Consider the following 25,163-nt stretch of genomic DNA (forward strand, 5'->3'; position numbering starts at 1 on the left):
GTCTGCACTTTAAACATGGTCTCCCTTTTAAGAGGACTGTGGCTCTCATATGCAAAAAGAAGAAATAAGCTTCCTTCCAATGCCTTTTGAAGAGAACATAAAAAGGAAGACCATGTCTCCATTTTTTTGGCTGTTTTGTTGTTTGTTTAAAATATTTAGGACCTCACATGGGATTTGGTGGGTGAATTCCTCTAGCCTACACTTTATTGAAAATTAGACTGAGATCTATGTGCCTTCATTTCTAGAGCTGTTATCTGAAAAGTATGTATATACCCTTTAAAATCTGCTCGTTAGAAATCCAAGCTGTGTTTTACCCACACTCATGAGCTAAGAAATAATCTTGTTTTAAAAAGCTGGAATGTAAGTTTCACTCTCTCTATAGTCTCTTCAGTGCAAATTGTTAGCCCCAGCAAATTCACATTATACATAATGTCTCTACTGACTGACTACCACACAAGTCATTTCAGATTTCCCTAATAGTCCAACTGCTCTACTTTTATACCCAATGTGATCTGTATCAACAAAAGTGTTCCATTTTTGAAAAGAGATTGATTGATTCAAAAGATCACTTTATATACTGTAAACATTATCTCCTTCTCTCCTTTCTTGCACCAGAAAACCCTTTGCAGTTTCATTGATTGATATATCACTATGAGATTCTAGTACCTGTTTGAGGCAGTAAGTGCTCCTTTCTGCTTCATGTCCAGAGAAGGATCCCTGAAGTCAACCTCAAATATTTCCAAGGTTGCATTTGTACTGAAGGATGCATCCAGTTGTTGGGCAGATGTTCCTAGCAGAAGTACAAGGGCAACACAAGTGGGCATTTTTATTAAAAGCACAAAATACAAAAAAAGTAAGGCACTGAAAACCTATTCTTCATAGTCAACACAACCTTGGTGTTGTAACAGTTCAAAAGATGACATGTCTGAACATTTCAGAAAAAGGAAACAACAATTATGACAAAGACTTTGGAAGAAATTAAAAGTTCGTCAGGAAATTCTGGTCACCAAGGTTACTGTTACACAGATAACTTTCTTTCTTGGGATAGATGCAACTCACGCACTCTCCTCCAAGCAACTATGGCTTTTGATATTAAGTTCTTCTCTAAATTACAAATGCACTGACATAATGAAATCCAGCTACAATTATGATCCCAAGTACTTATGCACACTGCTCCTCAATTATGGTATGTCTCAATCAGACCTTGTAAACCTACTCCACAGCATAAGTTCTTCAACTGTAACCAACTAAACATGCCTCAAAACCCCACATATATCTAGCAGTCACAAATTGGTAGTTTCCTTTTTTCTCCTTACTCTTATGGAATAAAAACTACAACTTGATTTAACATTGCCTAATGAGACACTGCCAGGCAAACTGTCCCCCAGTTACCAAAGGGATACTTACAGCATGGAAAGTGCCCAAAGGACTATTAAAAAGAAGTACAAATGATGAAATTACACAGCTTCTGATTTAAAGCAAACTGAAGCCAAGACCTTTGGTTCAACCAAAACTCTGGCCTTGCTCTCTGCAAACTTCCCCAATGCAAATCCTTCCCAGAGGTTGTAGTTCTTCACAAACTGATCCAGTGTGGGTCTCCTCCATGGGGTGGTCTTTTGGAGCAGATTGTCTCAACCTCAATCCCCCACAGGGTCACAAGTCTTGCCAGCAAAACTGTTCCAGCATGGGCTCCTGTCTCCATGGGCCCACAGGCCCTACCAAGAGTCTGCTCCAGCACTGGCTTTCCACAGGCCCACAGCACCCTTTGGCATCCACCTGCTCCAGCACAGTGGATTGTAGCTGAGTGTCTGTTCCACCTCAGATCTCCATGGGCTGTGGGGGTGACAGCCTGCCTCACTAAAGTCTTCACCAAGGGTTGCAGGGGAATCTCTGCTCTGGCACCTGAATGGACCTCCAGCCCATCCTTCTGAATGGACCTTGGTGACTGCAACATTATTTCTCTCATATATTCTCATTCCTCCCTTGTGCTTCAGTTACACAGGGCATCTTTCCTCCCTCTTACTAACTGTGTTATCCCAGAGGCACTCCCACTGCCATTCTCAGCCTCGCACAGCGGTGGCTCTGGCTGGCATTGGCTCCAGCAGACACAGCAGGAGCTTCTAGCACCTTCTTACAGAAGCCACCCTAGCTACCAAAACCTTACCATGCAAACACAACAAAACCACCAGAGCTGTCAGCTCCACACAGACAGACTTGCCTGCTGCCAATTCAGTGAACAGGCTCACTTTCTGCTTCAGGAAATAAAATTACTATAAGAATAGTGATTAATCAATAAAATCAACAAAAATATTTTAAGGTTTTGCAAAAGAACTGAAAATGGAATGTTAACCAAAACAGGCAACTTCAGGGAGAAGAGGTTTATAGTATTTGATTGTCAGGATACATGATTATGATGGAAGACAGACAAGTACAAGTGACCTTAAATGAATGTTATTTGAATTATTTCCCCCACAAACACAGGAAGTGTGTAATGCAGAATTGCAAGCAATGTTGGAGTTCATACAGTCTTAATTAGAAATCAAAGAACTGTGTATTCGACCTTTGAAAAATCACTCACGTTTAAAATGTCAAAGTTGGGCATAGAAGTAATTCTCTACCAGTTACTTTAAAAAACCATAAAAGCTGCAAATGTTTTTGGTATATTGCTTGTAATCTTTCCAGACACTATCAAGGTGGAAACTGTTGAAAGCTAAAACCCATACAACTCTACATAAATATTTTCTGGATTCATACTTTAATATTCACAAATTGTGAAGAACTTTACCTGTTGCTAGGTAAATAGGGTGGTTGTTTGCCGGACTCCATGCCTGCACAGCCGTTCGCTCAATTTCTTTTAGCTTCATTTTCTAGACTCTGAAAGAAATTTCACACAGAGTTTAGAACAGAGAGATACAGTTCATGTGAAAATATTCACATTGGAAACATGATGAGAACACATTGCTCTTGAAAGAGTGAAGTTAATTGCTACTTCCTGAGGCAGCAAATACAGTTTTACTGGAATGCATCAGGATATTTAACAATTCACTAAACCTCCCACCACAATCGCACTGCCTGACCCCAGATTTTCTTTCATATATAGCTATCCTTTTCCTATGTCCCAATTAAAAGAGCGTTTCAGAAAAAAGAAGGGTATCTAAATTAACATACTCAAATCTTCACTGCAGGCGGGTTTAAATCAGCTGCAGAAATTAATTTAAACAATTTTTTTTTAATCTAGCACTAGTTGCTCTCTCCAAACAAGCTAATGTAAGTATATACATAAGCAAAAAAGGGAACAGAAGGAATCTCAGGGCAGGCTAAATTCCAAGCAGAAAAGTGACGTGGCAACAGAAAACAAAGTGCAGTGCTATCGTGTGCCAATTCAGTTAATGTACTTTGTTCTTGCTCCTCCAAAAAGCAAAAGGAAAAAAAAATCATTTGACTTCCTCAAATGAGGAAAGTGAGAAAAAGTAATCTGCAAGTTACTACTGGGTTTCAATCTCAGCACTGGCAGCAACTCTTTTTATTTACTCAGGATAGATCCAGTGACACCTGTAAAATGGGAACAAAATTTCCCCATGTCTCCAGAGAGAGATTAGTTGGGCAACAATGTAACAGGCTAATTGAAAATCAAACATCAATCAACAGCAGGCAGCTGGGAGGCTGCAAAACCGAATATAAATACAGCAGAATACAATACAAATAATTATAGTTCTGAGTAGGATCCCATTCTTACTAAGGAGAAAGCACCCAGCACTCCACTCCTGACCACAAACAGGCCTTCTAAGCATCATAAGTGATGTGTGGACATTTACAGGCTAGTGGGGTCACTCTTGCGAGCACTGCCTAAACCTTTTGAGCGTGGATGCACTGTAGCCTTTTAACTCTAGCTAAACAGAACTGTACGCTCAGATGATATCATGCTGAATACAGTAAAATTGTCAGCAGGCAGCACAGCAAAACCCTCTGTATCTTGTCAGTTTGCAGTGATTAACCTATCCTGGTTACTTGACACTGTTGGTGTAAACCACAACCTGCATCACATGGCCCTCTGTTCAGATGCAGGGCTTCTAAGAAACTGGCCTCCCAGAGTCCACACTAGGGGGAAGTTTGGTCAGCATTACTTCTTGGGCTTGGACCTCTCAGATAATAATTCTACACCTTTTTTTAGGGTTTCTTCTGCCTCATGAGTCAGAAGTTAAGAGCATCCTCTCTCTCTCCCATGCACTATTAGGATGTGCTGAGTGACTAGAATCTATTTAATGCTTTTTAGCATTAGTCTGCAGCAGTATCTCCCAAAGCTCAAACTGCCAACTGCTATTCTCACATTAAGCTTATCCCAACTTAGTTAAGACCCAACAGAATCTGAACAGAATTCTTGTACAATTAAATAAAGTGAACTTTATTTCTTCATGCTCCCTACGAACAGAGGTGGAAAGATCATCTCCTCATTACCATAACAAATATCTAAAGCTTACTTTCCAACCTTCAGTATATACTTTGTGGGGTACTCGTTAGGGGTCCACTGCACTCTTTCTGCAGTGCATCTCTCAAGATGTTCCAGCATCTACTCATGCCTCCCATACTACAGCAGAACCCTGTCCAGGTCTCCTCCCTGCATTGGCAGAGGGGAGTGAATATATCCCCAGAAGTTAGGTGAATCTTCTAGTAACAGCCTATTGCACAAGGTTCTAGCTGACTCCACCACTGTGGGGGGCAGGATAGCTAGTGTGCTCCTTACAACTCCCTTTCTTGCCTCTTCCTCCTCCAGTTACAATCTATCAGTTGCAGGAGCTGGCTGTACACTCAGGCCTCACTGCTTTTTGGCTTTTGATAGGGCAACTTCCCTGTGAACATTAATAGACAATGGCCAATAGATCTCTTCCCTACAGGAAATTAACTGGTAAGAAATCAGTGAAAAGTGCAACTATCACAAACTCAGTTAATGGTCCAAGATCCCCCTCCTCTACCTCTGTGCTGGACTGACTGCATGGATGAAATAATTTACATTTAATGCACAAGTAAAGATAAGCTGCAAAAATTGTGCTGGAACAGAACTAATCAATTGTTTGGCTTTTCTTGTCAATAGTGTGTTTCACATAAGAAAGTCAATTATTGCACCATTAGTGCTCTCTTTTCACAAACTTAATTCAGGACAGAATGTGAAGGTAAAGTGTTTTGGTCATGGTAACTCACCCAAATGGAGAAAAGCAAACAACACTCCATTTAGAGTGGCTCAATGTCAACAGAACAACTGTAGAAGTGCTGGATCATAGGTATTGAACAGGTTCACTGTGTCCCTGGCCCTAAGGCAAACCAGCAGTGGTTCCACCAGACTTGAAGGCCCACAGATAATGCCTAAGAAGCTAAAAGATCACAGTATCAACTATCACTTAAAAACATCTGAGCAGTTCAGCTCCACTGCAGCTGAGGATCTGCAGAGATACAGCAGCACCTCCTCCTTAAGTCAGTGAGCTCTGAGTTTGAAAGAAAAAAAAAAACCCACCTGATTTGAATCTTACTTTTAGAGAAGTGATCCTTCTATATGGTATGCATATCTGTATCCAGGAGAGGACTCACAATCCTTAAAGAAGGAAAAAGCCCTTCTCTAGCAAACTCTTCTGGCTGCCTGAGAAAAATTTGCAAGAATTAAACTCTTCCACAATAGAATTTTTAGGGAGAGGTTGCCACCTGCTGTCATCTCTCAAAATAGCATCTAAGACTTCCAAGAAAAAGCTCATGCTTTTCTCAGGACTTCTAATTAATTAATCATGACAGTTCCTCATCCTTCTTCTACAGACATCCACCTGATTACAGACCTAATATATTAATGAAACTCAGCCCCAAAAGGAGTGGACAGAAGCAGCAATTCCCCACAGCTTTCCCCAGACATGGCTTCCAGCACAGACCTTAAAGGGCAACAATGCCTGCAAAACAAAACCTGTCATAATAATTGTCCCTGATACACTCTAGTGAGGCCTTCTCTCTCTTGCACACCCAAATACTGTCAATCAGAAATCCCCTCCCACTGACTTTCCCAGTCCTCCTCCTGCCACTGGACATCCAACCATTCTTCTCGGGACAGTTCCTACTGATACTGGACTTCCAGCACTGCACACAAAGGACCTGACAGGCTGACCTCCACACACATAGCTGAAAGTGAAACTTGAGCAAAACAAAAAAAGATTCGTCCAAGGTCACCCATTGGGGTGACAAGTAGACACCCTAAGACCTGAAAAACATCCCCCAGCCATGACACAATGGTTAAGACACAAATTGTCCCTACAGTTTCTACATCCCAGTGTTGATTTAAAACCTCTGTACTGCCCCTTCCATTTGCACTTTTCTGACACCCTCCTTCTGCAGCTCCCCAGCACCCCATAGGCAGGCTGTTCTCGTATGTGCTTATTATAAACCGCGATTACAGAAGGCAGAGAGACACTCGGCTAATCTCAGCTAATCACTGGTGTGTGCAAGGTGGGGTTGTTGCAGGGCAGGGCTCAGCACATTCCTCCATGACAGCTCCAATGGCATATAAAGAAACTTCTTGCGCTCGGCGCAGTTTCAGAAGCTGTTGCCGATTGCACAGCGCTGCTCAAATGGCAGCGCACACACGTCTCAAGTGTGCCTGTCTGCACAACACCATTACCCCGTGGGATGGTGAAAAAGAGCAAGGGTCCAGGAGGAAGGCAGTGACCTCGGGCACCGGGTGTCAGACACAGGCTCTGGGCTACGCCAGAGGCCTCTCCGCGGCCCAGGTCACGCAGCTGAGATCCCCCGGCCGCTCCCCGCCCGCCGCCAGCCGGCCGGCGGAGGAGAGACGGGAGAGGGGAGCCGAGGCTCCCGGGGCGAGGACGGGGCCACGGGACCTGGGAGCGGAGCCCCGAAAGCGAGACGGGCAGGGCAGCACAGCAGCCCTGGGCTGGGGTACAGGGGCGCGGCAGGCCGGGCCCCCGCCCCGGCTCGGTGCCCGAGGGGCGTGGGGCCGGGCCGGGTGGGGGGCGGGCGGCCCTTACCGGCTGGCTGCCGTGCCTCCCGCGCCGCTCGCTCCCTCAGCCCGGCGCTCCGACGGTGGCCGCGGGGAGCCCAGAGCGCCGCCGGCCCCGCCCCACCGCGCCTGCGCGGCCCGGCCCCGGAACCCCGCCCCGCGCCCCCGGGCCGCTGCGCCGCCCGTAACGGACCGGCATCGGCCCCGGGCCTCGGCCGCGGATGGCACCGAGGCGGCCAAGGACACCGAGGCTGCAGCCTGCCTCTGCTCCGGCTGCCGTGCCCCTCCCCGCCCAGAACTTTAACTTCGATAAAAAATTAATGCATCCCGCGGGTGTGCAGAAGAGAATATATTTTTCTAGAAGTATTTTAATTGCCAGAAAAAAATATGCAGGAGGACCCAGGCCTTTTTCCCTTACATCTCTCCTGCTTTAAGAAAAAAAAAAATGTTTCAAACCCCATTTTTTATGATTTCTGAGTCATATCTGCCCAACCCATTATGCCTTCCCCGTAATGAAAACCATAATTAAGTTCCCGTTTAGAACAAACTGGGACTGAAGTCCCCAAAGCGGACAGTAGCACAGGAACGCTGTGCAATGGGCTGAATGGGCCGAGCCCTGCCTCAGTGCTAGTGTTACACTATCACACACACCAAGGCAGGGCTCCTCTTACTGCTCCGACCGCCTTCATTTTACTTGAAGACTCTTAAAACTCTCCTAACATTGTATACAGTGCTCTCATGTAAGTGCTGTGGAATAGCAATTCTCGACTCAAGTATCCCCAGGGAGTGTTTTATCCTGCAAAACAGAATTCAGTCTTAAGGTCCCCATAGTTAAAAAAAACCAAAAAACCAAAAAAAAACAAACAAAAAAAACCCCAAAAACCCACACACAAAAAAAAAACCCACTTAAAAACCCTTCTGGGATAAAGCATCATTGACTATAATTTAAAAGCAAGCATTTCTGTAATGAGAAGGTGACACCTTACAAAAGCTATGAGGAATGTTGATTATTCAGCACCTCCAAAGGATTTACAAATATTTAGATGTAAATAAAACTATGTCCTAGCATAGGTGAATAATAAAACAATTATTCAATCCCATAATTCCCTTTAATATATCCTTATAAAGCCCCCTACACAAAAACGAAGGGAACAGTCCCTTTAGAGTTTGGGGTTTAAAATCTGTACAGATGGAGAAACCATGAATCACTGTCTTTATATACCTGCTTCTCTTAAAACACAAAACTATGAGCTGTGACAGGATGCTGAGAGCAGAGCACAGCATCTAGTTTAAAGGAAGCACCTAGAGTGACCCAAGCCTTCAGCCTTCTGTGATCACCTACTCCTGCAACTAAACAGTGGGGTTAAGGCATAGCATGGCAGAGTTGTGAGAAGATTCCATGTAAATCAGTAATAAAGGTACTGTCTCCTCCAGCAACAAGAGGAAAAAACCCTTTTGTTAGAGTGGAGCCAGATAAATTTAGGAGCTTAATTTAACTTTATGTATAACTTTCCCAAGCAGACTGTTGCTGAAGCTGTAGGAGGTCCAAGACCAGTGATTTGCAGCAGAACAGGCAGATTTCATGGGTCAGCTATAACTCCAGGCCAGGTGGACAAACTCAGACCATAAAGGAGCAATTATGGGGACCTGTGCACTTGGATCAAGGCAGATCTGGCCAGAGCTGAACTTGCTCATTAGCCTTTTCATACTGCTGCTGTCCACATAGCTCTGCTGTCAGCTTCAAGCTACACACTGCAAGGCTCTGTGCCCCACAAGTGCTTTCTGCTGGTTGTGGAAACTTCACTCCAGAGGGCATCTAGACCTGGAAGGGATCAAAGTCAACTCCCAGTAAGGGCAGACACAGTACATGACTCCCAAGGACTGGCACCTGTTTCTGCCTGTCATTTTACAGTATATAGACACTCCAGTAAAACTCCCAGCAGCACCCGAATTAAATGCCTTGGTTACAGGTAGATACTGCCTACATAAGCAGGCACAGGTGAGAAATGTTTGTCCACAAGATGCATAAATGACCAGTAGTTCTAGGTCTGCACCCATAGCTTTGCCCCATAGATACTACCCCATTTAAAATATAGCAAAGGTCAGTCCATTTCATTAGCTATAATTCAGCCTTGTCAAACCAACAGAAGACAACTAGCACAGTAGGTGTCACTGATATATTTCACTGCAGTTAGCAGCTGAACATTGAAGAACAAGTGTCAATATATGCCAGTGAACACTAGAGAAGATTCCTTCCCCAGCAGAACTGATGGAAACGTAGCACTTGAACAACTTTCAAATTTCATAGTGTATCACCGTTGGTGGCTTTTTATTGGGGTCTCCTCCTTTCTCCAGATACAAGTCATTGAAGGGATATTGCTTCGGTCCCTACAAGAAGAGACAGAGTGACAAATTCACCACATTCACCAAGCAAATTAAGGGGTAAGAGGAAAATGTCTCATACCATCCCAACCCCACCTAAATGAAGGCTTGTAATTTATGACCTGAATTTTTATTTTTTAAGTGCTTCAGCTAGAATATTGAGAGTATGAGGAAAGTAAATTCAGAAATAGGGGCTTCTTTGCATAAATTATTGTTTTTAACAGAAACATCAAGGTGGTCTTGCTTTTAATCTTAACAGTTTGTCTCACAGCATGTGGATAATATATTGCAAAAGCTGCTTGTGTATTCAGACATATTTTTCAAGAGTCCATTCCCCAAATGATACAGCTCATGAGATATAATTAAAAACACAGAGCAAGACAAGAGTTAAAGCACCTCACTTGAGTAGATGCACACACAGGGAAGGAAAGTAACTTGACCAAAGATGGGATACTGTAAGAAACATAGTTCAAATTAGTTCCCTATGAACAGGGACTGCTCACTATGAAGCAACATCTGTGAGCTGAGCCAGGCTAGTCAAGAGAACAACTTCGGCTAGATGAGGCCACAGGACATCCCTCGGCTCATCCACTGCCAGCAGTTTTGCATCCACACCCATCACTCATCTTCAGCAAAACCACTCTTATGGGCATTGGTAAGGACAAGAAATCCAGCTGCCTTTCCTCCCTTTACCCTTAGGTTTCACTCACCACAGGCCTGTAGGATGGGTAGATTGCTCCAAGACCAAACAGGATCAGCATTGTGCCCAAAAAGATGAAGAAGTGTTTGCCCATGGTGTGCCAGGGAACAACAGTGGGGGATGTATCAACCCGGTTCCGAGTGTACATGTCAAAGTCCCAGTGCATCTAAAGAACAAAGGAAAACAATCGCACATTTGCCAACAGTGGTGAAGCTGCTTTACTCAAGGGCAGCAGTACATTACAGCATTCACAAAACTGCCAGAAGCTGTTTCATCTCCAGCTCCAGTGTAGAGATAGAGCCACAGAGGAGGGTACATGGTTTACCTACAGTCACAACAAATTGTTGCTTACAGTAAAACTCAAAAGGCTCTACATTTCATCCCATGCTTATACCATACAACATGCTTAAATATAAGAGTTTTTATTTCTATTCATAATCATTCCACCTCAGCTTTGTTCCCCAGGACCATTGAAAAGGCATGGTATAAATTGGAACCCTCATTAATGGAAGCTCAGTCACATACCCAAACAGAAGTAGTGCTATTTCAAACAAAGAAGCAGCTACCTGACACTTGGAAGCTGGTCTCTCAAAACAGGGAGAGAACCTGCTGCTGTTACTCCACAACAAAAGCAAGGCTAGTAGCACGCTAATGCCCTGACGTATAAATAGGAAAGTCTCGAGCATGTTCTGCCTATAGTCTCCTTTCACATTAATAAATGCAGAGAACTTATTAATTTTTAGCTCAAGTACTGCTTCCAGATTCCCAGCTCTAGTTCCCCCAGAGCCACTTCCTATCAAACCCAGAGCCAGAATGAGCAGAAATCAAAGCTGCCTAAGCAGAGGCATTTGCTGGAACACACCAGTACTGCTCTCTTCACTCCTGACTGCCAACATCATGTGCAAGGGCCTGTACACAAGCCTTCCTGCAGCAAGCACTACAACAACATAGAATTGACATGGGTTTCTTTCATGTGCTTTTACAGTCATTACAATATGCACTTTGCTGTGGTACACAGGTTGAAATGGTTTTACTATGATATATTAAGCACACATACTTAGATGAACTCTTGCTTTTAGTAAAGAGATCGTAAGTCAAATGCCAAGCTCAGTAATTGCAGATTGCAGTGATTCACTAAGAGAAAAGCTACTCCTGAAAGGAATTTGAGTAGCTTAGATTTTTAAAGTTAACATAAATAACCTATTCACATTTATCTTAAGGACATGTTGCAAAGATCCTTTAGAGAGAAGATCCTTGTTTGTAGTCTATCTCAAAAAAAGCCCTGCAGTAATGAAGCAACAATAGCTACTTCCATTGCACTAAAAAGACTTTATTCAAATGATAGCATGTTTGCTAAACAATTCTGAGCCAGGATCTCATACTGAGTTCGATCAGGCAAATAAAATAAAATTACTCCTGCAGGGAAAGTTAAGTTTGTAAAGTCTCCCTTCTCATATGTAATTAGTTAACTGTCCTTAGCATTTCCACAGTATTTATCCACATGGCCATAGCCTAACTTCGCCTTGAACTGACTCTCCATGCTTGCACAGGCAACACACACCTGCACTGGTGATGAAATTACACAAAGGATTCAAGAGAAAGCACTAACAAGAGGCACATGTTAGAATTTAGTAACAGGAGCACTGGTGAGCAACTTGAGAAGTGGGACTGGCACTCCTACCGGCTCTCCCCAGTTATGCCTCATGTCTGGCTGGTCCCACTGGTACCAGGGGTCTCTCTCGTATTGAGACTTATTAGGGAGCATGGGATAGTCACCGTACCTATGGGAAACAAACAAAAGAACGTACATAAAGAAATTGGTACTAATTTAGATATAATTTGTAGGAGACAGTATAAGACATGCCTAAGGAAATAAAATTGAACACTACTTTGTTTTTTTAGTTTTTCTGCATATACATTTTCAAAATGCATTAAAACAACTAGCACAACAATAATTACCTTGATACCAGTCACCATAACAATTAGTATTCCCCAACTAGCCTTATTGGACTCTGCTAGATGAAAGAAAATGCAAGGTTAACTAAAATATGGAACACTAATTATCTTGGCACATATCGAAATATTCCCCAACCATTTAAACATCTCCTGACACCTTTATTCACAACGTTCATATGCTGTTGTAGCCTTGCAGTACAACAACATATGAAGTCTGTCAAGTTTCTCACATGAAGTCTCTCGTGTTTTAGTCACACAGGCCTGTAGCTGATTTAATTCGTTCCTATTTTAAGACACTGAAGTGTCTTCAAAGCTCTAAGCTGACAGTACAGCAAAGCCAGGCATTCACCAGGGACTACGAGCCTACAGCAGCCCCCCACAAAGACAGGAGCTGCCCCGGCCCGCTCCCGGCTGCGGAAGAACGGCACTACCCAGCTCACCCGAGGCCGTCATCGGGGTAGGGCTGATAGTCCTCCACCCGCATGTTGTACTTCTTCGCAGCGGCTGCCCGCTCCTCCGGAGTCCGCGGGTACGGCCCGGGCATCATGTCCTGGGACATCTCCGAGGCTGCGGGAGAGCAACGCGGCAGAGTGGGCGCGGGCCCCGCCGGCAGCCGCCGCCAGGCCGGGGAGGTCGCGCCGCCCTCCCGCCCCGACCCCGCAACCACCGGCCGGCCGCCCCAGACACCTCCGCCCCGCCGCTGGCCCCTCGCTCCAGCCTCCGCCTCCCCGCTCACCCGCCCGCGCTCCCGAAGGCGCGGCCAAGGCGGCCCGGGCCGCCCTGAGCCCGGCGGCCGCCCGGGGCCAGAGGACACCGCGGACAGAGCCCGCCGCCATCGCTCCCAGCGCGCAGGCGCGGCCGCCGGGGAACGGAGGGGCGGGGCTTGGGGCGGGGCTGGACTTGGGGCGGGGCTGGGCTTGGGGCGGGGCTGGTGAGGGGCCGGGCCCGGGGCGGGGCCGGGGCGGGGCTGCCGCTGCCGCCAGCACCGAGCCCCGCCGGGGCAGGAATTAATCGGATGCTGGTTTGTAATACTGACACAGGTTAATGGACGGAAAAGGCATCGGGGCGGTATTTTGCTCTGTCCGTCATCGTCTGAAGCGGGCCAGTGGGAATTTATGGCAGGAACTGCCTTCCAGTGGAGGGGAGCCTCCTGCGGAGCTGCTCGATCGATGCTCAATCGGATCGATACCGTGCCAGACGGCGTTATGCAAATCGCCTTCTTTGTATCAGTATCGATATTATTATTCAATAACCAAATGTAATCGTCTTTTCTCCATGGAGCTAGGTGAAGGTGGACAGCAAAAATGGCATGTTAATTTAGCAATGTGATTCTTCAAATGTAAGCAATGTATTATTGTAAATAAAATCAATATAAGCATTAAAGGATTTTGCAGTTTACTTCATTATGTAAACTCTGTGGTAGTTGAACTCATTTTCCTTCAGTTATTCACATCAGCCATAATGGGTAATGTCTCTATAACGATTTACATTATAAACCTTTGCAGGTCAAAAACTATCACAGACCATTTGTCATTAAAGCCATTCCTTCTAATAACAACATTAATTTTAAACCTAATAATTGAATGAAGATAGTGATGAACCACAAAAATACATCTGAGATACAGCATGCCTGGAGATGGGGGTTTTGTCACAGATAAAGAACAGGATCCTTTCACTTATCCCAAAGAAAGGCCCATTGATATCTTTTTAGGGATGGTGTCTTAATTCAGCCAACTCCCTTGCAAACGAGTATGCAGTGAAGTTACTCAGTTATCTAATAAAGTTATTAGTTCAGAGCCCCACTTTCCAGTGCAGATGCTACTGCTGCTTTCTATGGAGCAGGATTTAGTGCCAGTTCCACCTCTGCAGCCCACAGCACTGCAGGGACAGCAGTATGGGGACAGCACTGGAAGTGGAGACCTTGGTTCCCACTGACTTGGGCTCAGGCCTCACTGCAGACTTGGATTGTGGTCAGCTCCTTCTTACATCAGCTCTTCACCACTGGGTATTTATTTTCTGAATTATGTTTGAGTTTTCCACAGCTGTGTTTCAAATTTCCTAAGCACCCAAATATATTTGCAAATACGCTGTAAAAAATGTTGTTAAGCTGGACAGCAGAAATGCTGTAAATGTAAAGGGTGAGAGGGCATTCTTTTTTCTAGAAACTAATTATATTAATAAATTTTGGAAGGACAAAGGGAAATTGCATTATTCTCATAAAGGCGAAGTTCTGCACAGGCAGAATAAATCCCAGCTACTGTAAGATGAAAACCATTGAATGCCAGAGACCAAAATTTTCTCCAGAGCTGATGCCTAATGTGGCGTGCATTCCTGGGAAATAGCGATCGTCATTCTTGCTGTTTGCAGATTAAAAGCCAAATGTAGACCTTGTCTCACATAATAAACATACAATAAGAAAATAATTTAACAGCTCCACTTCGGTCACACAGTTCATGAGACCCTGCTGAAACGATGTAGTCGCCGTCGCAGGCTGGGTGTTTGTTGCACCACGCAGTGCTACCTTTTTTTTTTTTTTTTTTTTTTTTTTTTTTTTTTTTTTTTTTTTTTTGGGTAGCAGGTGTTAATTAACGTTCTCGTTTTCCGGCGCAGAGCTCGGCAGTGCGTTTCCCGTAGGCACACTGAGGCAGCGGGCAGCGCTGTTCCCATCAGGGCAATGGGAATGCCCGAGGGGCAGCGCCTGCGCCCGCTCCGCCGCCCTTAAGGGGAAGGGGCGGCCGGCTGAAGGCTCGCGGGGCGGCACGGGGCCCGGCAACGAGGCTGCGGAGACCATCCTTTCAGTTTCCTGCAGCGGGTCTTCCCCTGCTGTGCCCGAGAGCCCTGGAAAGGGACAGCAGGCAAAGGGCAGAGGAGCTCTCTGCAGCCTCCGCCCGCGGGGGCGCTGCCGCAGCCGCCGCCGCTCTCTCCCTCCCTCCGTCTCCATGGTCCTCTGCCCTCCGCCTTCGCCCTCGGCTTCCGGCGTTGCCATGGGTGCGCAGCTTCCGCTTCCGGCTCGCTTGGTACGGGTTCTTCGGTGGAAGCGGCGATGGCGGCGGCCTCGTCCTCCTCCTCCTCCTCTTCTTCTTCTTCGGCTTCTTCTTCGTCCTCCTCTTCCTCCTGCTCCTCCTCGGCGGCGGCCGCAGGCTGCCGGGAGGGCCCGGCGGTGGCAGCAGGCCCCGGCTGGAACGACTCCCAGTTCCGCCGCTACTCCTTCGAGACGCGGCCCATCCCGCGGCTCAGCCACAGCGACCCCCGCGCCGAGGAGCTCATCGAGAACGAGGTGAGGGGGATCCCGGCCTCAGTGACTTCATCCCGGCCCTGCCCGTCCGGGGTACCGCGCGGGCTCCGCTGTCCCGCTCCTCTCTGCTATAGTGGACATTTTTCTTCTGTGCTACAGCGTTGAGTTGTGAAATTCGCAGGAAACGTTTGTTTTAAGCCCTTTGTTGCCGGGATGGAAGTTGTAGGAACGTTGTGTAAACCCCTGGGTACCTATTGTTTGTTTTTTAAGTGCGAGGGACCACAGATGTAAAGGTTCCTTTGCAGTGGTGGCTCTTGTATTTGCTGTCTACCAGCTCAGTCTCATTTTGGTAGTTGGGTTTTTTTAAGCAAAGTCTCCAAGAAAGGAAATTGTGTATGTACAGGTTGGCAACACAGCGCTGCCGTGGTTAGGTTGCTTACTACTGGTAGATGAGGAGATAGACAATGTCCGTTGTCTTTCTTCTGTAATGGTTCCTTTTTTGCTGTGGAAGAGATGGTCAGTTTTTTGATGGCTGGTTATTTGCAGTCCTCTGAGAAGAGAGGAGTTCTGTTTCTGGATTCAGAGGGATCTTTTTGCTGCCATTTACACCTTCACAGCTGACGCTAGAAGTGTCCAGCCAGAATCTAGTGTGTTTCCTGGCTACGTGGCAGGACCAAGCAGGCCCAGAAGTGTTGCCAGCTGGTGTTTGTCTAACCTCGCTGATAGAGATTGGCTAAGTAGATAGTGCAGTCTGTCCCACTGCTACCAGGATCTTACTGTAACCCCAGGCCACCACTTTCTTAAAATTTCATATCATGTCTTGCTTGGTTTTCTCCCCAGAACAAGATATATGATTGCTTTAAATGCCTTCTCCAATTCCCCACTTTGAAAGGGACTTTTTGTGGGTGCAGTAATGAATGTGTTTGTTCTTAAGTTCAAGAGGTCTTTGAATCAATAAACTTCCCGTTTCTCTCCAGGAGCCAGTGGTGCTGACAGATACGAATCTGGTTTATCCTGCTCTGAAATGGGACCTGGACTACCTCCAGGAAAACATTGGCAATGGGGACTTCTCAGTGTATAGTGCCAGCACACACAAGTTTTTGTACTATGATGAGAAGAAAATGGCCAATTTTAAGAACTTCAAACCCAAGTCAAGTAGGGAAGAAATGAAGTTTGCCGAGTTTGTGGACAGACTCAAAGAAATACAACAAAAAGGGAGTGCTGAGAGGTAAGTGATATGTGGCATGTGGAGGTTTCTCTGTTTCTTCAGACCACAGTAGGAGCTAGATTTCTCTTCAGTGGGTGTTGATGATTAACGTCTTGAACTTTTTGGACTTTTTGTTTGTTTCTTTTTAATAATCCTGCTTTTCCTGCAGGGCTTCTAGTTGACAGCAGCCTTGTTACCTTATTAGAAAAGTCATACCAAACAAACTGCCTATGGGAACTTATTTAATTTTTCCTCCTCTGTGTGAGGCAGGGTTTGTATAGAGAAAGAATTAAGCTTCACTTTTTTTCGGCAGACTGTGGTATTGGTAGATAAGCTTGTTGTCTGATGAAAAGGTACAGGCTGTGGCATTCAGGCTTTCCCTCAGAATCCCAAGGCAGCTGGAGCTAACCCTCTTTGGGAAGTACAAGGCCAGGTTGTGCATGTCCTGTGTGCTGGTGGTGGTGACCTGGACCATTAACAGAGCTGGGAGGAGCTTCAAGTGGGCATGGAATATAACTTTCAGCAGCTGTACTTAAACACTTAGTGTTTTCAGTCAGCGTCCTCTAAAAAGATTTACTGATGCTTAATTGAGTCTTAATTGGAAGGAGCACTGTACCCATGCCCACTTGTCATCTGTGCATTTCTCTTCTTTCTCAGCCTTGGGTGTGTTTTTTCCAAGAGAGAATGCAATCCTTGCTCTTAAAAATGCATTTTCTTCTAGCATTGTAGACAGCAGTCTGTAATACTGTGATTGTTGGTACAGATGCTTGATTCCTCTGATCCTCTGTGTCTAAATGTAAACATGGCTTTAAGTAACTTGGTACTGAATTGTGCAGGCTCTCCTGAGCCCCACTTTTCCCTAATGTAGTTCTGCCAGAAGAGGTAACTTGTATTGCAGGTGAATTAGAGGGGTGGCATTCATCTAGAGATTGGACATTAGCATATTTGATACTTGATAGTGGCTAGTCTGTTTAGAGTTTCTCCTCCTACCCTGTAAGAAGGTTGTTGTTCCTTTAACTTATGTTTTTCTCTTGTAATTGTTCAAGTTGAACCAAGATCTGTTCTCTTCTGTACTGAGAAACCTTACAGCAGAGTTTGCGGACTTTTTGAAACTGCTTCCTTCCACAGGTGTTGAAGCTGTGTAGTGATAGAACAGAACCTCTAGGAAATATTTCTCTGTTTTGAAATCTTTCTGAAGAAGCAGAGTATGTCTGTGTTCATGACAAAGCTTAGTACTTGATTTCTGCTTTCTCTCTTGGACAATTCAGGCTATATCTACAGCAAACACTGAATGACACAGTTGGAAGGAAGATTGTGGTGGATTTCCTTGGCTTCAACTGGAACTGGATTAACAAGCAGCAAGGGAAGCGTGGCTGGGGTCAACTGACTTCTAACTTGCTTCTTATTGGCATGGAAGGTAAATAGCTTCCTCAGGTTGGAGGAGAAAAGGAGAAGATTCCATCAGCAGTTCTGTATTTCAGTTCCAGAAGGTCTTTCAAATGGATTTTCCCCTCATTTCTGTGTATTCCTTCAGAGGAGGTAGTTTAAAGCTTTGTGTTGGGAGGAGACTGTTGTCACACCTTAAGGTGGGTTATAAAGAAGAAACCAAAAAAGGAATAGTCTATTTTGCCAGGGATATACTGTGAATGCCTAAATGCAGTGTGCTCATGCAAAGGCTCTGTGTGATTCTGGTGGCACTGTATTTCTAGTAACTACTTATCACACCCTGGGATCTCTTTTCTGTTTGCATGCTTCAGGCACTGTAGATTTAAAAAGCTCAGAGCCTGCAGATTCAAAAAGCAGACAGGTTTGCAAGTTGAACAGTGTTAGACTTCTGGGCTTTTCTGAGTATGTCCAGTGTTTGCCCAGGAGGAAATCTGATTATTTTGTGAAGCCTTTTTTTCTTATTTGAGCTAGTGAGGAGGAGTTCTCTTTTGATTAAGACTGGATCTATTTTTTTCTTGAAAGGCTAGAGGACATTGGGAAACTTGAAGAAGGGTAAATTTTAAAAGTATCTGGATAGAGTAGAATTCCAAATGCATGTGGAGCCTGACTTGGAGGCAGGTGCGTTAAAAGACAGAGGTACCACTAGGCTGTTGACAAGGAGAACATTCTTTTAGAAAGTAATCTCAATAACTGGGCAAGAAATGCACACAGATCTGTGAAATTATAGGGAGGACCTATAATCAATGTGGCCAACATATCCAATTATAGTTGTTCAATTACACAACTTTGATGTTTTTTTCCTCCTTTGCACTAAGTCATACTCAACCTACTGTAGTTTGTCTTTAGCACTTGTTTTACTAGCTGAGAGAACATAATATAAAATCAGTGGACCAACACTTCCTTACAGGCCATATAATCACTAAAATCCTATTAACAGGTTATGCACAAGAATCAAGGAATTGTCTTGAACCAGTATGTGCTAGAAAAAGGAGTATCTTTAGAGCAGCACATGATCGTATGATCTATTTAATTAAGTTATGGGGTTAACTGTTACCTTAATTCTTGCAGGCCAAGAGAGTAATATCTGAATTGGCAAACACCCTGAAAAACAGTTGTGAGGGGTACAAAACACCCCACTGTATTTAAAGATTTGATTAAATTTAGATCTAGTGGCAACAGTCGAGCACGGTTAGTCAGACGTCAGTGGGTGCTATTGGGAGCTCCAGTGACAGAGATTGTTTACTTGTTTTCTTACAAAAGTTCTAGGACTTTTTTTCAAATCTGACTATGGAACTCTTTTTCTCTAGACTGATAATCTTTGACAGTCTGTTCCACAACTTGTCATTTAAACAAAATGTTTTATGAAAAAGCTTCCCATCAGCATTCAGCATCTGCTGTTCATAGAAACAAGCTGGAAATCCTAATCCTGTAGAGCATAAGTTGCTGAGTATGGATTTGGAATGGAAATTAAGTGGAGTAGCAACTGCTCAGTAAAGGCTGACTGATAGAGTGCTCAGTTTGTAACATTTCTGTTTCCATTTTCCTTGTTTAGTTTCTGAATATGTGAGAGTATATTTTCTGTCTTTAGCAAGGAATATCACTTGCTTCTTTTTCATACCTGTACATGAAAGTGTCTTAATTATCTTTTCTCTCTGTAGGGAATGTGACACCAGCTCATTATGACGAGCAACAGAACTTCTTTGCTCAGATTAAGGGTTACAAGAGGTGTATCCTGTTTCCTCCTGATCAGTTTGAATGCCTCTACCCTTATCCTGTGCACCATCCGTGTGACAGACAGAGCCAGGTGAGAGTAGCAGATCTGTTCTCTGCTCCATGCTGAAAATAGGCGTTTGTTAAGATGCAAGGGGGGAGGAAGCTGCACTGGAGCTAAAGCTGCAAAACCCTTGCTCGATCTTTTGCAAAACCTCTGTTCAGATTTGTTAAGTGGGGAATGCATTGGTAGTTTGCTGTTTGTGGCTGGTCCTGACTTGCAAGTGCTAGGGCCATAAAAACCTTTTTTACTGATAGCACAATGGGGTTGGAGTTGCTACCTTCTCTGTTCTGTTTCATTGATCCCTTGGTCAAACACAGATTTGCTGACAGACAAATTGGAGGATACTGCAGGACCTCACAATGAAGATACAAATGGGAATGTAAAAGCCGTGTAGGGAAGACCAGGATGATTTGACACCAAGAGCCAATAATGAGAACTGTCATTGCAGGAAGTTCTGAGTTTCTTAATATTTTCTTCTATTAGGTGGACTTTGACAATCCTGACTATGAGAAGTTTCCGAACTTCCGGAATGTCGTTGGCTATGAGACGGTGGTGGGTCCTGGGGACGTGCTGTACATCCCTATGTACTGGTAAGAACGATGGTGGGACCCCACTGTGATAAAAACCAGTGGTTTAAAATGTTTTCTACTTACTGTTGGGTTGGCTCTTAAGAGTATTTAGTTTTTACTTCTCCAACAGCTGTGATATTTTCTGCGATATCTTGGGCCAGTATGCTTCTAATTCCTGTCTGTTGGATGGGAATAGTAATTCTCCCTGACTCTACATTAATTGTACATGTACTCACTAACATGTGTGAGAAAAGGATCTATATTTAAATAAGGAAAGCTTTCCAAAAGGTTTGAGGTCTTGATGCAGGAGGTATAGGGCAAGGCTTGTCTAGTGCTGTCTGAACTCATCATCCAAGGTATTTCACTATAAGCTACAGCAATAGTTTCTTTTCTTTTTTTTTTTTTTCTTTTTTATGTGATTTCCATGCAGGTGGCACCACATTGAGTCTCTCCTGAATGGGGGGATTACCATCACTGTGAACTTCTGGTACAAGGTGAGTACAAGTGCAGCTTGGATAGCTCTATCCCACAGGATTTTTTTCAGGTAGAGATGTATTGGCACACACTGTCAATATGAGAACTTTGTTGGCACCAAGTCCTTTGCTTCTGGAAGCTACTTATTCCTCTTCAGAGTTGTGTGTGTGAAGAACTGGGTGACTGGGGGAAGGTGGAATAAGCTGCCAATACAGGAAGCATGCAAATGAGCTCTTTTTGATATTTCAGGGTGCCCCAACCCCAAAGAGAATTGAGTATCCATTAAAGGCTCATCAGAAAGTGGCAATAATGAGGAATATTGAGAAGATGTTAGGAGAAGCCTTAGGAAATCCACAAGAGGTATGGAAAAGAACCATCACTGCTGTTGAAATTGTTAAGGCGTAATGCAAAACTTGAGATGACAGCTGCTTGGCTCTCTAGATGCCACAGTGAGAGTGGCAGAAAGCAGGATTGCTCTTTTGCTGGTTCTTGCTGCAGTCTTCAGAAGGTCATTTGCTTACAAAAAGGCAAGCTCTTTAAAATTATAATTCTGGAAAAGACCACTACAAACAGTGATGTAGTTGTTCTTGTATGTGGGAAAAAATGTACTTCGACTTTGGGCATTTCCAGGAAAGTGTTGCTCCCAAACACTCCTTAGCCTTCTGTGCAGCAATTATACCCCTTAGTTGCAAAAAAATGAAACCTTTTTTCACGTGTTGAATCTAAGTCTCTTAGATAACAGAAATCTCCTATCTTAAGGAGATTGCTTCATCTTTAATGTGTCTTGTTCATCTTTGAATTCCTTGCAATCTTAACCATCTGGAATATAAAAAAAAACCCCTGAGGTACTAAGTCTGAAAAGACTGAGGCACTAAGAGTATGCCTTTGAATATCTCATCATCTGAAAGGGGAAATGCAGGTCAAGGATAGAAATGTTTTCACGTCTGTAATCCTTACCACTGTACAGAAACTCCTCTTTAACCTTTCCCCTGAGATTATTTTACTGCCATAGCATTCTGAACTTCCTGCATAGTCAGGCAGTGCTGAGATGTGGGAGTGGTCTTGACTAAAAAAAAAAAAAAAACTTAGCAAAATCATCAGTTGTAGCCCCTCTTCTTACTGACACCAGGGACCAGAGAGGATTCAATGAGTGAGAATGATCCTCCTCTGCCCTGAAAAACAGCCCATGGTGACTATTGACTCCCTTTAATAGCATCTACTTAGAAATCACAAATGTTGGGTGGGGAGTGAAAATGTTTCAAGCATGTTTCTACTCTGGATGGAATGTTGTGGTGTCACCTGAAGTCAGGTGTTGACAGAGAATCCTGCAGTTTTGGTAGGGTATTTTAAGAATATGTTTGTGGGTGCCCGAGTGTTCTTCTAGAAAATACTATGGAAGTGCTTAGGTATATCTTGGGCTCTGTGAGGCAGAGGCAGCAGACTCTGTACTGCCATTTCTGTGTAACTGTCCTGGCTAATGACCTGTTTTTGCTTTGAACAGGTGGGTCCCTTGTTGAATATGATGATTAAGGGCCGGTATGACTAATGCCTGGTGCCCCTGGCTGATGTTGGAGCTGCTTTGTTCACGAGCAATGGAAGATACTGAGCGCTAGTATTGCACGCAGCACTTAACAGACTGATGGGTTTCCTGGCCTATCCTGGCCCCACTACATTAAAGGGGCTATTGGAACTGCAAAACCATTAGTACCCTATTCATCCTCCACTCTCATCTAACTGAACCTCCCAAGAAAGAGTCTGCACTTATTGGAAGCTGGATTCATGCTCACTAACTTGTTTATTTTCTTCCCTCTGCCCTGTTTGCCACAACAAGGAGCATGGCTTGTGGCACTTGGACGTGTTACTTCAGGATTTTCAGGCATATGAAGAAGAGCTTGGAGGATAACCAGGAGCAATATTTTTTCCTCAGCCTCATGGGGTTTGGGCCTCCTGGCTGTGTTTGTGTGTTGGTGCCAGTAGTGGATATAAGCTGGGAAATGTTAGGTTTCACAGTCCTCTGTTGTTAGAGGACCTGTCCCTGTTCAACTCTGGCACCTTTTTGTATTAATGGAAAGGAACATGTGAGATGGCCTGTGTGTGTTGAACAACTGGACAAATGATTCAGTTACTTCAACCTAAGACATGTATGCTTTGGATGTAGTACAGGGTAGGGATCAGAATGAATTTATCTAGTGTGTGAGCACCAAATCCTATGCTCTCCAAATAACACCTGTCTTGTATGAATCTAGATAAATCTCCTTTCTGACAGCTTTTTCTAGGGAGTGAAGGCTTCTCTCCTGCTCTTCTGAAGCTGCAGTATAGTTAAAAGGGGATGTAGCATTATGAAGGGAGATGCATAAATGCCAGGGCACTCTCCAAGTCTTGAATGATTATGCCACATTTTTAAATTAAATTTCCAAGGGATGCTGAGCTCTGCTGTTAAAACGCAGTGTCAGATAGGTACAGAGCCTCACTTCTCCCCAGCCAGGGGTGCTGGCTCCTCAGACTAACGCAGGAAAGTGCCCTTTTTACTGAAACTGCAAGAACTCAAGCGTGTGTGGCTGCGCAGAGGTGCGCGTTTGTGTGATTTTGTGTGGCTCCTGTCTATCAGTTAAATCCATGCCAGTGTGTGGTTCTCTTCCTTGTACAGTCATGTGAAAGAGTTCAGGGCTTTTTGTTTAAATGTGATTAAGTTTATCTTGATCCTTTTTGTGTTCTGGGACTTGACATGGCAGACTGGGAAGTGACAACCTTTGTTTGAGTCCTCAGTAATCACTCTGAAAAATAACTTTGCTTTCCTCCTCTTCGATGCAGAAGCCTTAGGTGGAAGCTGGCTTTTTATTCCCTGAGGTGTGCAGCACTGCTGCCTCTGGTTTGGGTAGTAGTGCAAAGGTCCTGTATTTTTGATGCGGTTGTAATGGGTCCCAAGAGGTAGAGGTGGGAAAAGCTTTTTATAGCCCACGTATCTTATCCCAGAAAGTGTAGAATTTGTTTTGTTGAGACTTCCCAGTGTTTTTCCTGTTGTGCTGGGCTTGGTCTGATGTGGGTTCTGATAAAAGTGTAACATGCTACTTGGTAAGTGCTCCATCTTTGGTCTCAGGTCCCATCTTTTGCTGGGACAGCTCATGCACCACTTGTAGTGGGCTTGTCTTTCACAAAAGTGAAAGGCTTCTCAAACAGGAGGTCCTGAGGCAAGTTTTCTGGCTGCATTACTGGTCAGAATAAATGAAGTTTAATTGGCAGCTACAGGGTCCTTGTTCAAGAAATATGTGTCACTGAGTAGTCTGACTGCCATGTGGCAGACTCTCCAGAGCTATGGTTAGATCCAGACGAAAGTCACTCAGCTGGATGCTTATCAATGCACAGCCTTTGGACAGCTGGGGGAAGAAGCTTCTGACTGGCCAAAAGCAAGGCCTTCCCAGGAATCTTGGGCACGTGCCCTTTATGGAAGGATGCCCAAATTAAATCCCATTTCTGTGCTATTTATTCAGCACATGGTAGTCTTCAGTACTGCTTGTTAGACACCATCAACTCTTGAAGCTCAGGGTGGGAGATCATATCCCATGTGGAGAGAGAATGGTACTTAGAGGACTTCTAGGATCCTTTTTTTTTCTTTTATTTGCCAAAGGTCTAACTTTTAAAGTGTCTGAACAGATTTTGCTGCACTTGACTTTGTGAAAGCTCATTTACAATGCACTGATGGACTGACTCCCCCCCTTCCCTTTTCACCTTGTGCTTTCAATGCCCCTTGCCATGGTATTGGGAAGCTGTGTGTTCTCTGCTAGGGGTGTGTGTGCAGGGGGTGGGGTGTGACAAACACATGGTACCTTCTGAAGTGTAGTTCTTAAATACAACCAATGTTGAACAACAGAATGGTGTGGCTTTTATTTTGTGAGTGCAGAAGAGCTCTATAAGGACATGTGTGTATAAAGCTGTCTTTCAGTCTGATAACTCCACTTGTGTTCTTCTCTGGTGAAGGCTGTTGGTCTCCAGAACTGCCTTCAAAACAGCAACTGCATTATTATGTGTCTTCACAGCTTTCTCTGTACTACTTCCATAAGCCTGAAAGGAAAGCTGGGAATAAAGTGGTGTCAACAAGAAGTGTTGGTGGGAAGGGAAAAATTCCCCTCCCTGCTGACTTGAATGGTGTCACCATGCTCTGGTCACTGACTGGGTGATGGAGCAAACTACACCAAATGAACCAAGGCTAATGAACTCAATCAACTGTCACAGAGGTTTTGGAGGGAAGCTTCCTGTGTGTACCTGTGCTGTGTGTTAGCAGCCTTGGGAGGTGGAGTCCTCTCTACCTAGTACACACAAGTTACTTTATGGTAATATTAACTCTACAGCAATCTTGAAATCGAACCATTGGTGAAATGCTGACTAATTCTGAACAAATGGCTAAGATGTAGTAAAATAGGGAGGAGTTGTATAG

At 44.4% G+C, this 25,163-nt stretch overlaps 3 protein-coding genes across 4 annotated transcripts in view; 1 reads left to right on the top strand and 2 right to left on the bottom strand.

Annotated features, from left to right (window-relative positions):
- Positions 1–7,108, bottom strand: part of SEC31B (SEC31 homolog B, COPII coat complex component) — a 35,239-nt gene extending 28,131 nt beyond the window's left edge. For both annotated transcript variants that reach the window (XM_066323935.1, XM_066323934.1), the window contains exons 1-3: positions 7,017–7,108; positions 2,786–2,874; positions 667–790 (exon numbers count right to left, since the gene is read on the bottom strand). In XM_066323935.1, coding sequence (XP_066180032.1) covers positions 667–790; positions 2,786–2,864 — 203 coding nt within the window. In that variant the 5' untranslated portion in view covers positions 2,865–2,874; positions 7,017–7,108. The remainder of the gene's footprint in view (positions 1–666; positions 791–2,785; positions 2,875–7,016) is intronic.
- Positions 7,109–9,150: 2,042 nt separating this feature from the next.
- NDUFB8 (NADH:ubiquinone oxidoreductase subunit B8) lies at positions 9,151–12,910 on the bottom strand. The gene is made up of 5 exons (XM_066323936.1): positions 12,763–12,910; positions 12,467–12,593; positions 11,752–11,851; positions 10,081–10,236; positions 9,151–9,376 (listed from the first exon to the last, which is right to left on the bottom strand). Exons 1-5 carry the CDS (start codon positions 12,860–12,862, stop codon positions 9,284–9,286), a joined length of 576 nt encoding a protein of 191 aa, XP_066180033.1. The 5' UTR covers positions 12,863–12,910; the 3' UTR covers positions 9,151–9,283.
- A 1,880-nt stretch (positions 12,911–14,790) lies between these two features.
- Positions 14,791–24,601, top strand: HIF1AN (hypoxia inducible factor 1 subunit alpha inhibitor). Its single transcript, XM_066323937.1, has 8 exons — positions 14,791–15,303; positions 16,239–16,489; positions 17,737–17,885; positions 19,573–19,718; positions 20,172–20,278; positions 20,688–20,751; positions 20,981–21,091; positions 22,233–24,601. Exons 1-8 carry the CDS (start codon positions 15,070–15,072, stop codon positions 22,275–22,277), a joined length of 1,107 nt encoding a protein of 368 aa, XP_066180034.1. The 5' UTR covers positions 14,791–15,069; the 3' UTR covers positions 22,278–24,601.
- The last annotated feature ends 562 nt before the right edge of the window (positions 24,602–25,163 follow it).

The sequence above is a fragment of the Sylvia atricapilla genome, chromosome 8 (assembly GCF_009819655.1).
Source record: "Sylvia atricapilla isolate bSylAtr1 chromosome 8, bSylAtr1.pri, whole genome shotgun sequence".
Classification (NCBI taxonomy): domain Eukaryota; kingdom Metazoa; phylum Chordata; class Aves; order Passeriformes; family Sylviidae; genus Sylvia; species Sylvia atricapilla.